Here is a 12,309-nt window from a genome sequence, read left to right on the forward strand (position 1 = left end):
ACTTCTCAGTCAAATACATCACATTTGGCTTTAATCTGCTTATCCTTACATGGCTTTCAAATTGGGCAACATTTGCAATGCCTTCTGCCCTTTGACTGCTAATTTTGAACCTTTGCTTTTTTGTCAGAATATTACCAGTCAAATAAAAAATGTCAAATTAAATTGGATAGGCTCACTTATGCAAAAATTGTATTATGCTGTTCATGTCATTAAATGTGAGTGGTTTGATTTTCTGAAGAATTCTTAGCAACAGGGTCCTTGCCCACTGGAGGAGTTGACAGATGGGAGGCCATCATATTTTTAATCTTTCCTAATAGATCTGTGATATGCCATAGAATTTGGGCGTGTCACATAATTTATCTGTAGGAATCAGTCTCTGTAGCTATACAGGTAGGTCAAGAGAATGTGTGCAATTCACCTAATAATAAAAAGAGCTCTTTATGTCATGGTGATGTCCTTAATTATGTTGATTTTTAAACATTGATAGACGTGGGAGGAATTATGAAAAGTGATTGTTGATGTTGAATTTGCTTAAAAGTTATGAAGAAATCCATATTTCCTCCTTGAAAGGAAAGATGCATTAAACCAGGTACAGTAAAAGGGCACATAGTTAATTGTAAATATAGAAAAATTTGTCCTTAACAGAAATATGAAACTTCCAATCATAAAATGTTTATGGCATGCTGAAGTTCCCTAACCTCTCCCACAAATCCTCAAAATGTCCTGTTTTTTTTTAAAGGAATGTTAACTTTGGATTTCTGTTCGGGGGCATCAGAGTGATTGTTACTATTTGCTTGTCAAATCTTAACACACATGGGTCCAACTATTTTTTTGGGTGCTGGAAGCTAGGACAAGTGCTGAAAGCCCAAATCCTGTGTTAATCATGTTCTCCCTAACCAGAAGTGGGAACTCTACTACACAGTTATATCAGTTTGCATCATGTTATAATGCCTTTGCCACACAGTATAACTAGATATAGCACCATGCAATGCCATGAATTGAGAATGAGAGACTATCTCCAGGGGAGAAAATAAACATCCGAGAGGAAAACAAAAGCAAGGGGTTCAAAGCTGGTGAGACTGGCTTTCCCATTTGAACTGTAGCTATAATGCCTGAAGTACTTCCATTTTGGAAAACAGAAATACATACCATGTTCATGTCAATGCCATTGGTGTATGTCCATGCATGCTGGAAATATTCTTCAAGCCGTTGCCTCAGAGGGTTGGGGATTTGGTGAAAGCGAATGAACTCTTTTACTCGAAGCATCTGCATGTGGTACCTGGCAGTTCCCGAGTATAGTCTTTGGATAATTGCAGATACATTTCCAAAAATGCTTGCATACATTAGTGCTGGATTGGATAAAAAACAAAGTTATAGGGGAAGACTGCACTTGGGCATTTTTATATCTTGTCAGAATCTCAAGTTTGTAGATTTTTTTATGATCTCAATCCAGTTGTAAAGATTTATCACTGGCCAATGGGGAAAAAAAATTAAGTGAAGCCAATATTATAAATTTTATAAATTTGATAATAAACCTGGAGAAGAAAAGTCTCCAAATTCACCATGGATTCTAAATTAGAATATAAACTCAGATTGTTTACATTATCAACCTATGATCTGGAATATTGACTACAGAGATAAAATGCCTTTAAAATAAACATTTTCTTTGTAACGTAATAAGGATATATGTCACAGAGTTACCACAGATATGTTTTCTGGAGCTGGATTAAAATGTTTATTTTTAACCTGTGACATCTCTGCCTCTCAGACTCAAACCTAACCTTTTAATATTAAAAATCTATTATAAATCTCAAGATTATTTTGAATACTTTGGTTTTGCTAAGGGATGATACATTGTTTTAAGGAACTCATACTTTCCTTATTTATTTGTATATGATTTTTAACCTATTAAAATTCAGTTTTACAGTATTTTGACATGAGAAACATATCTCAGGCTTGAGTATGAGGACATCATTTTATTTTTGTAGAAAAAAATAGAATATACATTTCCCTTTTGTCTGTGAGAAGAAAGAACTGCAATGAGAACCCTTGCTATACATTCCAGTACTTATGTAGAATAATTGTTTTCCGGGCTAAATCTTTGTGATTTAACATAAGTTCTTTGAGTATCTTCTCTTTCCTTTTATGTTTGTATTGTTTCCAATAATCCTAAAACAGTGCTATATTCTATACAGAAAGTCAAATCATGATACATGGACCGTATTCTATCTCTGGGCATGTGTCAGAACCGTAGAGAGAGGGTAGCATATGTTTAAGGCACTGGGCCTGCAATATCCTGAGCACGTGGTAAAAAATGACCACAGTGTTTGATTCAATTGTATTCAACAAACACATTCCCCACCCGCCCCCCACCAGCACAACACACTTTACAGACCTTTACTTCTATAAACCCCTTGATCGTTTTTCAAGTAGATTTTGACCAAATTCGGGTTAAGCATTTTAAAACAACTTATCTTCTTGGTCATTTGCTTAATTTTCCATCTGATCTTTGTCTCTTGGTTCATATGGCCTTGTATACCATAGATACCTCAAGTCAGAGAATGCCATAGAGAAAGAAGTGACCCTTTGTTTTTATCTATTTAGAGATGAAAGTTGGGGAGATCTGTAGTGAGCCTGACCTGGGATGTGTGAAGGACAGTAATTCTCAGTAAGGTAGACAAGCTGTTTAGATTGGACCTTCCAAAGATAAAGACTTGTGCCTAATTTGAGTAAAAGAGTAGTTGATTAAGAAGAGAGTTAGCAATACTTGCCTGAAACTGATTCCTGTGATCCAAGGAGACTCCTGTGAAAAATGCATTTTACTCTTCCTAACTGTAGTGTCAGAAATATTTATGCATGCTGTTGTGTCTCCAAAGTATCTATCATTTTCTCAGGTAGCACACATTAAGTTCATTTGATTTAATCAGGGGGACATAATCAATGCCAGTTATTTTTTTTAAATTTTTTTAATGTTTTTATTTATTTTTGAGACAGAGAGAGACAGAGCATGAGCAGGGGAGGGGCAGAAAGAGAGGGAGACACAGAATCTGAAGCAGGCTCCGGGCTCTGAGCTGTCAGCACAGAGCTCAACGCAGGGCTCAAACTCAAGGACTGTAAGATCATGACCTGAGCTGAAGTCGGACGCTTAACCAGGTGAATCACGCAGGTGCCCCTCAATGCCAGTTATTTTATTTAAAGCACATAACTACTTGGAGGCGGGTCAGGGAAAGCATTCTTAATTTGTTTGTAATACATACTATGGTTTCATTTCTACACTGTGGCTTTATCTCCATACTGCTATGAAAATGAACCAAAACATTAGTCTGGGTCACAGACAGGTATTTCCATTCATTGACAAAATGGCAAAATCTAGATTAAAAGCATGTAGTTTAATATATGAATAACATGTATTTCTCTTAGGCAATTCTATGTGGTGGCTTTTTAAGTTGTAATGAAGGCACAAATTATTTTTTCTGATTTTTTTTTCAGGAGCAACTGGAGCCATAAGCAAGAAAGAAGCACAACATAGTTATATTCTTTATACATTATTCAGTTAATGCTTAACAATTGGCATACGAGTCAAAAGTAAGATGGCAAATATGAATCAAAATATGAGTCAAAAGCAAGATGGTAGACTATATAAAGGCATTTCTCTCTTCAACTCAATATTTTATTTAGCTTTCCTCAATAGATAGTTGCAATTTCACCAGATGGTTTGTTTTAGGCTTGGATATTATAGAAACAAAACAGGTGTATCTTAAAACTGCCTTCAGCACACCACACCTAAAATCTGATATGCTAACCAAATGGATGTATTTAGTAGGCCATTAAACATTAGCTGAAATGTACCGATAGAGCAAATACACGTTTTCTACCTAATACACAAACTTTTAAAAAGTTTAACCTAAAAAATTAGATGTTATCGGAGTGTAATTTACATACAATAAATTAAATAGGTGTTAATGGCACAGATCAATTAATTTTTACCAATGTATACGCTGCTATAAACACAATCAAGATATAGAACATTCCATCACCCCAAAAGATTCCCCAGTGTTCGTTGGCTGCCTGCATACTCACTTCAGAACCTAGACAACCACTAAGTTCCAATGTATGTCATTAAAGATTAGTTTGCATTTCCTAGGTTTTCATATAAATGGAGTCATGATGTATACATTCATTTGTGTTGACTTCTTTTGTTCAGCATGTTTTTGAAATTAATCCTGTTGCTGTATAAATCATTAAAATGTTCTTTTCTTTTTTTTTTTTTAATCACTGTGCAGTATCCATCCAATGGCTCTACCAGTTCAGTTCATCTCTTCTGTTGACAGAAAGCTCATTGTTTCATTTTTGGTTACTATGAGTAAAACTGCTGCGAACATTTGTGTACAAGTCTTTGTATGGGCATATACTTCCATTTCCCTTTCAAACACCTAGGAGTGGAATTGTGTGGTATGTTTAACTTTGTAAGAAACCACGCGACTGTTTCTCAAACCTGTGTCAATTTATACTCCTTCCAGCAATATGTGACAGTATCAGTTGTTCCCAAACCAACAGTTGGTATTGCCAGTCTTTCATTTTAACCTTGTAGTGGCCATGTAATACCTCATTAGAGTTTTCATTTGCATTTCCTGATGACTAATGACATCTTTTCCTGCACTTATTGCCCATTAATTTATCTTCTTTTGTGAAATGTGTTTAAATCTTTTGCTACTTTTTAAATTGAGTTGTCCTTTATTACAGAGTTGTAAGAATTCTTGATATATTCCAGATACAAGTCTTTTTTTTTTTTTTAGGTCTGAGTATTGAGAGTATTTTCTTCTAGTCTATCATTTGTTCCTTTTCTTAATAGTGTCCTTGGAAAAGCTGAGGTACCAATTTTGATGAAATACAATTTATCAAATTTTATTGTATGGCTCAGGCTTTTTGTTTCAGTTTTGGTAATTTGTTTCACTATGGAGCTTTTCTATCACATCTAAATTGTCATATTTATTATTATAAAGTATTTCATAATCTTATTTTATTATTCTTTTAATATCTTTATAATGGATAGTAAGATCTTTTCTTTCATATAAGACATGTTAACTTATGTCTTCTCTCTTACCAGTCTAATAAGAGGTTTATCAATTTTATTGATCTTTTAAAGAGCCAGAATATACTACCATTAATTTTCTCTAATGTATGATTTCTATTTTATTAACTTTTGCTCTTATCTCTGATATTTCTTCTACTTATATGTTTAATTTGCTTGTCTTAAAATAGAAGCTTAGATCCTTGATTTTTAGATCTTAAGACAGAAGCTTAGATCTTTGATTTTTAGATCTTTTTTTTTTTAAATATAAACACTTAAGGGGTGCCTGGGAGACTCAGTCAGTTGAACGTCTGATTCTTGATTTCAGCACAAGTCATGATCTCATAGTCATGTTATCGATTAAGCCCCACATTGGGCTCAGCACAGAGAGTGGAGACTGCTTGGGATTCTCTCTCCCTCTCTCTGCCGTTCCCCCAACTTATGCTCTGTCTCTAAATAAATAAATAAACTTAAAAAAAATAAAAACACTTAAAGGTACACATTTCTCTCTGAGCACTGTTTTAGCTGTCTCTTACACATTTTGATACATTTTATTTTCTGGTTCCCTCCCCCATTTTCAGGGAATCCACATACACATTTGTTAAAGTGCTTGGTATTGTCTACCAGTTTCATCATTTCTGTCAATTCTGGCTCTGAGCTTCATTTGTTTGTTTTATTAAGATATGATTGACATATAGCATTATATTAGTTTCAGAAGTACAAAGTAATGATTTGATATTTGTATACAGTGAGAAATGATCACCAAAATAAGTCTACTTAATATCCATCACCACAGTGACGAGAACTTTTAAGATCTACTTTTTTAGGGGCACCTGATGGCTCAGTCGGTTAAGCATCCAACTTCTGGTTTAGGCTCAGGTCATGATCTCACAGCTTCGTGGGTTAGAGCCCCACATCAGGCTCTGTGTTGACAGCACAGAGCCTGCTTATGATTCATTCTCTCTCTCTCTCTCTCTCTCTCCATCTTTCTCTGCCCCTCCCCTCCTTTTTCTCAAAATAAATAAATAAACATTAAAAAGTAGCCTAAATTTTTTTTTGGTAGTTTAGGGGTGCCTGGGTGGCTCAGTCGGTTAGGTGTCCAACTTTGGCTCAGGTCATGATCTCGCGGCTTGTGAGTTCGAGCCCATGTCCGGCTCTCTGCTGACAGCTCAGAGCCTGGAGCCTGCTTCTGATTCTGTCTCCCTATCTCTCTGCTCCCCGCCCCCCCAGCCCCGTTCACGCTCTGTCTCTCCCTCTCTCTCAAAAATAAATAAACATTAAAAAAATTTTTTTGGAAGTTTATAAATGTTAGTTTAAAAAAATAAAAAAAAGATCTACTCTTCTAGCAAGTTTCAAATGTACAATATAGTATTATTAACTATAGTCACCATGCTGTACATTACATCCCTATTTGTTTATTTATTTATTTTTTATTTATTTTAATAACCAGAAATTTGTACCTTTGATTCCTTTCACCCATTTTACCTACTCCTCACCCCAGTCTCTGGTAACCACCAATCTATTCTCTGGATCCATAAGCTTGTTTTTTTTTGTTGTTGTTGTTGTGGTGGTGGTGGTGGTTGTGGTTGTATCTTACTCTACTCAGTTAACTAAAGTGTTTTCTCTTTTCCTAAAATATGAAAATTGTCTGAAGAAACCAAGTATTCTTCTTAAGGAATCAATAGAAATAGCTTAGTGCTATATTTAAGAAGGAAGGTAGGAAAGAAAGGAAAAAGGTAGGAAGAAAGGAAGGAAGGTAAAAAGACTGCCAACAACCCTGATTTAGGGATTAGAGATTGGGTATAGGCCAAATAAAGAACTGGGTTTTCTTTAATTTAAGATAATTCACAGGATAAACAGTAGTATGTATTTAACAATCCTCACAAGTGATGGGTATTCCCTAAGTGGTGAGCAGGTTAAACTTCAGTGCATTTGAAAAATTCCTTCTTGCAAATTCTAAGTTTCAACATACAGGTTCTGTTTTCTTTATGAAAAGTATATATATTTTTTTCTATACAGATGTTTAAGTAATTAGGAACAGACTTTTAAAAATTTTGTTTGCTACCTGTTTCACTAAGATTGATAATCTCTGTAAAGTATTTACTGGCAGTTGTAATCACAGAGTGGGTGGGACTGTGCTTGTTCCAAGAGATTTAGTCTCTCTGGAATGAATTTTTCCATTTTTCCCAGTAGGTCCCTCTTCATGTCCTTCTGGGTACAAGATTACGTCTGTGTTTGTAGTACAGACTTAGCCTGCATCTGTAGAATATGTTGGGTTATTTGAATATAATACAATTTGCCTATAGCAATCCTAGCATAATAAAAATACTAAGACATACATATGAAAAGTAAATTTGAAATACATTGAACAATAAACTGGGTGAATTGATTTAAGTTTCATAATAAAGGTTATCTAAGTATATTTCATTAGTTAATGTGTTAACATTTAAAAAGCAACTCTGGATCTGTTTTCATATTTGTATACAATCTAAGGATGATGCCCTTTTTTAAGCATTCAAAATCCATTATGCTTTTGTCAATTGCTGTTTGGTATCAGCAAGGTTATCTTTAGTGACTCCGCAGTATGATTTTTAAGAAAAATTATACATATTTTTTAATGCGGTTTTTTTTTGCTTCTTATTCCAAAAAAATATACCTCATTAATGACACTGATGTCATCATCCTATTACAAGGTAAAGAGCAATAACTGAAATTTGGCCTGATGTCATAGGAAAAGGCATTTTTAGTCAGTAAGTGGTGAAGAATATATATATTTGTGTATATATGTGTATAAATGCAGATACATAAGAAACATTTCTATTATTTCTATATATTTTATATAGAAATATATATTCTATATAGATAGAAATATATATATTTTATATAGAAATATATATTCTATTACTATTACATTACTAGATAGAAATGTGTATATATATATGTATATGTATATACATACACATATATATATGTGTGTATATATATATATATACATATATATATATATATATATGTATATATATATATATATATACATTTCTATCTATCTAGAATATAATGTAAACTAGTCTTTCCCATTGTAATCTGACCTCAGCTTAAAATAGAAAATAACCATTGGTAACAAATTACAGACACTTTTACAGCAGTAAAAGTGAACTGCAAGTCTCAGTTCCTGGATCCCAAGATCCATGCCACTCCAGTTTTCAGTTTTTGGTTTTCTGAAGTCCCGAAAGTCCTTCGGTGTCTCCCTTTCACAGAATCAGTTTTGATAGAATATAGTACCCATATATGTAATCCCATTATCTCTACAGTTTTCTATAATTTTTTCTTTGCCTTATTCTTAATGTTCTAGAGATATCAATTTTGTGATATTATCTCATCCTAATAGATAACAAAAGAGAAATCTACTTACAGCCAATCAACATGACACAGATTGAAAAGATTTTCTCCGAATTGGTGTTAGGAGACACATTCCCGAATCCTACACTGGTTAAGCTGCTGAAGGTAAAATAAAGTGCTGTGACGTATTTGTCTTTAATGGATGGTCCAGAACTTGAGTCACTGTCATTGTAACGTTTCCCAATTTGTTGTCCTAAGGAATCCAACCATCCGATTTTGTCTGTCAAGTAGGGCCTTTCTACATTCCCAATTGCATACCAAATGCAAGCCAGCCAGTGAGCAATCAAGGCAAATATGCACATTAAGAGCATTAGAACAGCAGCGCCATATTCTGAATAGCGATCAAGCTTCCGGGCCACTCTCACCAGACGAAGGAGTCGAGCTGTCTTCAAAAGACCAATTAATGTTGTTGTCTGTGGAAACAAATGTGTATGGTCAGAAACAGTTGGCAAACAACTCAGTGTATGTTCCTGTGAAGCAAAGTAGGTAGAAACAGGTCAAAACAAGATGGTAGCATTGAAGATAAATGCATATTTGAATGAAGTATTAAGGTTAGTTTTTGTTTGTTTTAACTTTGTCTGCTTTGGAAAATACTTTGAAAGTGTGTGGTACATTCATATCTTGGCATGCAAGACCCATGGGACAGACACTCCATCTGTCTAGCTTTATGCTCTAACCAAGTGCCTTGGAGATAACGAATAGTCAGTAAATCATTCATTCACCAAGAAACATCCCATGTGTTACTGGTGTGCCTAGCAAGTGCCTACACACTGGGATTATAGCGTTGAGCAAACAGATGTGATCACTTTTATAATAGAAAGATATTTATTTACTAGACAAAATGCTGTCTCTAGTGAGGAGAAATGAGGTCCACTGTCTCGAGGGGAGAAACAGATTTTTTTTTTTTAACATTTATTTATTTTTGAGACAGAGAGAGACAGAGCATGAACGGGGGAGGGTCAGAGAGAGAGGGAGACACAGAATCTGAAACAGGCTCCAGGCTCTGAGCAGTCAGCACAGAGCCTGATGCGGGGCTCGAACCCACAAGCTGTGAGATCGTGACCTGAGCCGAAGTCGGACGCTTAACCGACTGAGCCACCCAGGCGCCCCGAAACAGATGTTTTTTAAAGAAATGAACAATAGGATTGTTTAAAGAGTAAAAAAAAATGTGACAACAATAATAAGACAAAGTGGTATGATAGAGGGTATTTGAGGGTATGAGTCAGGATGGAGACTGCTTTGGAAAGAAAGGCCAAAGAAGAACTTGCTGAGGAACTGATACTAGAATTGAGAGAAACCTGCATAATGAGAAGAACCAGGCAAGCAGATAATTGGGAAACTTATTGGATGATTGCATGCATGTCTTAGACACTATATTTAAATTCATTTTTCCTTCCCAAATGTGTTAAATTGATAAATTGTTTCTTGAAGTCCCAATGATATTACGTATTTTTCTTTGGGGTGTGATATGTGTAATTAATTGTATGATTATTACTGACCAGGTATCTAATGATAGGACACTTCTATATAATAACAGGATACTTCACTGGTTGTTTGGATTTGAAATCTGATAAGTACAAATTACAAGTTCATTTCTTAGGTTTCCTAAATAATGTCAGCTATAAGTACTATATAATTCACAGGGCATATAATTATTCCATAGTTACATGGTGTTTACCAATCAATTATTGAGTCATTTTATGTGTTCATTGTTGGTGTTTATTTTGCAAAGTACATCCAACCGCATTAGGAATACTTATATTTTAATTAAAGAAATAGCACATGGAAGAACTATCACCCTCTATCCATATTGATTTGGTGGAAAAAAAGCACTAAATATTAAGAAAAATAGTTTCATCAGAATTCTATAAGTGTTATAGTTTCTTTTTTCTTTTTCTTCAGAGTGGTCACTAAGAGGAGGGGAGATCCCTTGGTCTCCTCTAAATTCTTTTTAAGTTTATATTGGAACCTTCTAGAAGTGAGAGGAGCTTGTGTAGTTGGGATGTGCTTATTACATTTGGGCTCTGGTCTTTGTTCATTATGGGATGTGTGAAGAAGTGAGTCTTCTCTGCTCCCAATGTTGAATTATTGTTTTTCAAGGTGGAATAAAGAAAATAGCATTTTTTTCTTCACAAATGTAAGAGTATATCTCTTCTCAACAAATAAAGGGAGAGTCTAAGTTATTATTAAGTAGTTCTCTGGAAGAAAAAACTTTCCATCATTTGAATTATTAACATTTTAGATGATCAGTTTTTTTTCAAATTTCGTTGGTTCTTTGTTTCAAGTTTTTGTTTAAACTCTATTTAGTTAACATATAGTATAATATTGGTTTCAGGAGTAGAATTTAGTGATTCGTCACTTCTATGTAACACCCAGGGCTCATCACAAGTGTCCTCCTTAATACATCACCCATTTAGCCCATCCCACAGCCACCTTCACTCCATCAACCCTCAGTTTGTTCCCTATAGTTAAGAGTCTCTTATGGTTTGCCTCCTTCTGTCTCTTTTTTTTTACGTTCTTTCCCCTATGTTCATGGGTTTTGTTTCTTAAATTCCACATATAACTGAAATCATATGGTATTTGTCCTTCTTTGACTTACTTAGCATAATACACTCTAGCTCCATCCACATTGTTGCAAATTGCAAGACTTATTCTTTTGATGGCTGAGTAATATTCCATTGTATATTTCATGGAATATATATTCCATTATATATCTATATCTAAATCTATATGTATATGTATATGTATATGTATATGTATATGTATGTGTATATGTATATCTATATCTTTACCCAGTCATAGTCAATAGACATTTGGGCTCTTTTCCTAATTTGGCTATTGTTGATAATGCTGCTATAAACATCAGGGTGCGTGTGCCTTTTTGAATCAGTATTTTTGTATCCTTTGGTATAAATACCTAGTAGTTCAATTTCTGGGTCATAGGGTAATTCTATTTTTAAATTTTTGAAGAACCTCCATACTGTTTTCCAGAGTGGCTGCACCAGTTTGCATTCCTACCAACAGTGCACGAGGGTTCCCCTTTCTCCACATCCTTGCCAGCATCTCTCATTTCCTGTGTTACTAATTTTAGCCATTCTGACAGGTGTGAGGCAGTATCTCTGAAGTTGTGATTTGTATTTCCCTAATGATGAGTGATGTAGAGCATCTTTTCATGTGTCTGTTTTAGCTGATCAGTTACACATTGGGACTTTGGAACAAACAAATGGGTGTATGAATTCTGTATCCATACCCATCTATCATCTTGGAGAAGTTGTTTACTTCATCTCTAGACCTCAAATTTTTCATCTGTAAATGAGCATAATAATGCCTCCTCATAGGTTTGTAGGTAGTGCCCAGTAAATAGTAGCTTTTTGTTCTTATTTAAATATCTCATAAGCTTTAGTTTCTATCAGTAAGTGGGAACATTATATTGTAAAATGGATGGATACACACATTTTCCAAATGCATTACTTTGATATCTAGAATTCCAAATGGAGGATTTTCCAACACTGGCCTTGGCATCCTCAGGAAACGGTGGGAATTTTAAAGACAAAAACATCATCTACATGCACTGATTGCTTGGATTTAGTAGCAGGAATCACTGGTCCAACGTGTCTCTTTTTACACTTCACAGCTTGTTTGTGTGTTTATATTTCCTCCATGCTCTGTTAGCTATTTACTTGTGTTGAGAAATCAGAAATATTGAAAATTATTGCTTAAAACTTCTCTTCTTTGGAAGAAAAATTTTCTCTCAACCTCAAAATAAGTGAAATATAATGAAAATTCTCTAAGGTATTTGGTTAATGAAGTGAAATGCTTCAAAACAAATGAGATGTTTT

The 12,309-nt window shown here is 34.6% G+C and overlaps 1 protein-coding gene across 3 annotated transcripts in view; it reads right to left on the reverse strand.

Moving 5' to 3' along the window:
* Positions 1-12,309, reverse strand: part of KCNH7 (potassium voltage-gated channel subfamily H member 7) — a 154,496-nt gene that overhangs the window by 50,891 nt on the left and 91,296 nt on the right. For all 3 annotated transcript variants that reach the window (XM_042948967.1, XM_042948966.1, XM_042948968.1), the window contains 2 exons: positions 8,484-8,883; positions 1,150-1,349 (listed from right to left, as the gene is read on the reverse strand). In XM_042948967.1, coding sequence (XP_042804901.1) covers positions 1,150-1,349; positions 8,484-8,883 — 600 coding nt within the window. The remainder of the gene's footprint in view (positions 1-1,149; positions 1,350-8,483; positions 8,884-12,309) is intronic.

The sequence above is a fragment of the Panthera leo genome, chromosome C1 (genome assembly GCF_018350215.1).
Source record: "Panthera leo isolate Ple1 chromosome C1, P.leo_Ple1_pat1.1, whole genome shotgun sequence".
NCBI lineage: Eukaryota > Metazoa > Chordata > Mammalia > Carnivora > Felidae > Panthera > Panthera leo.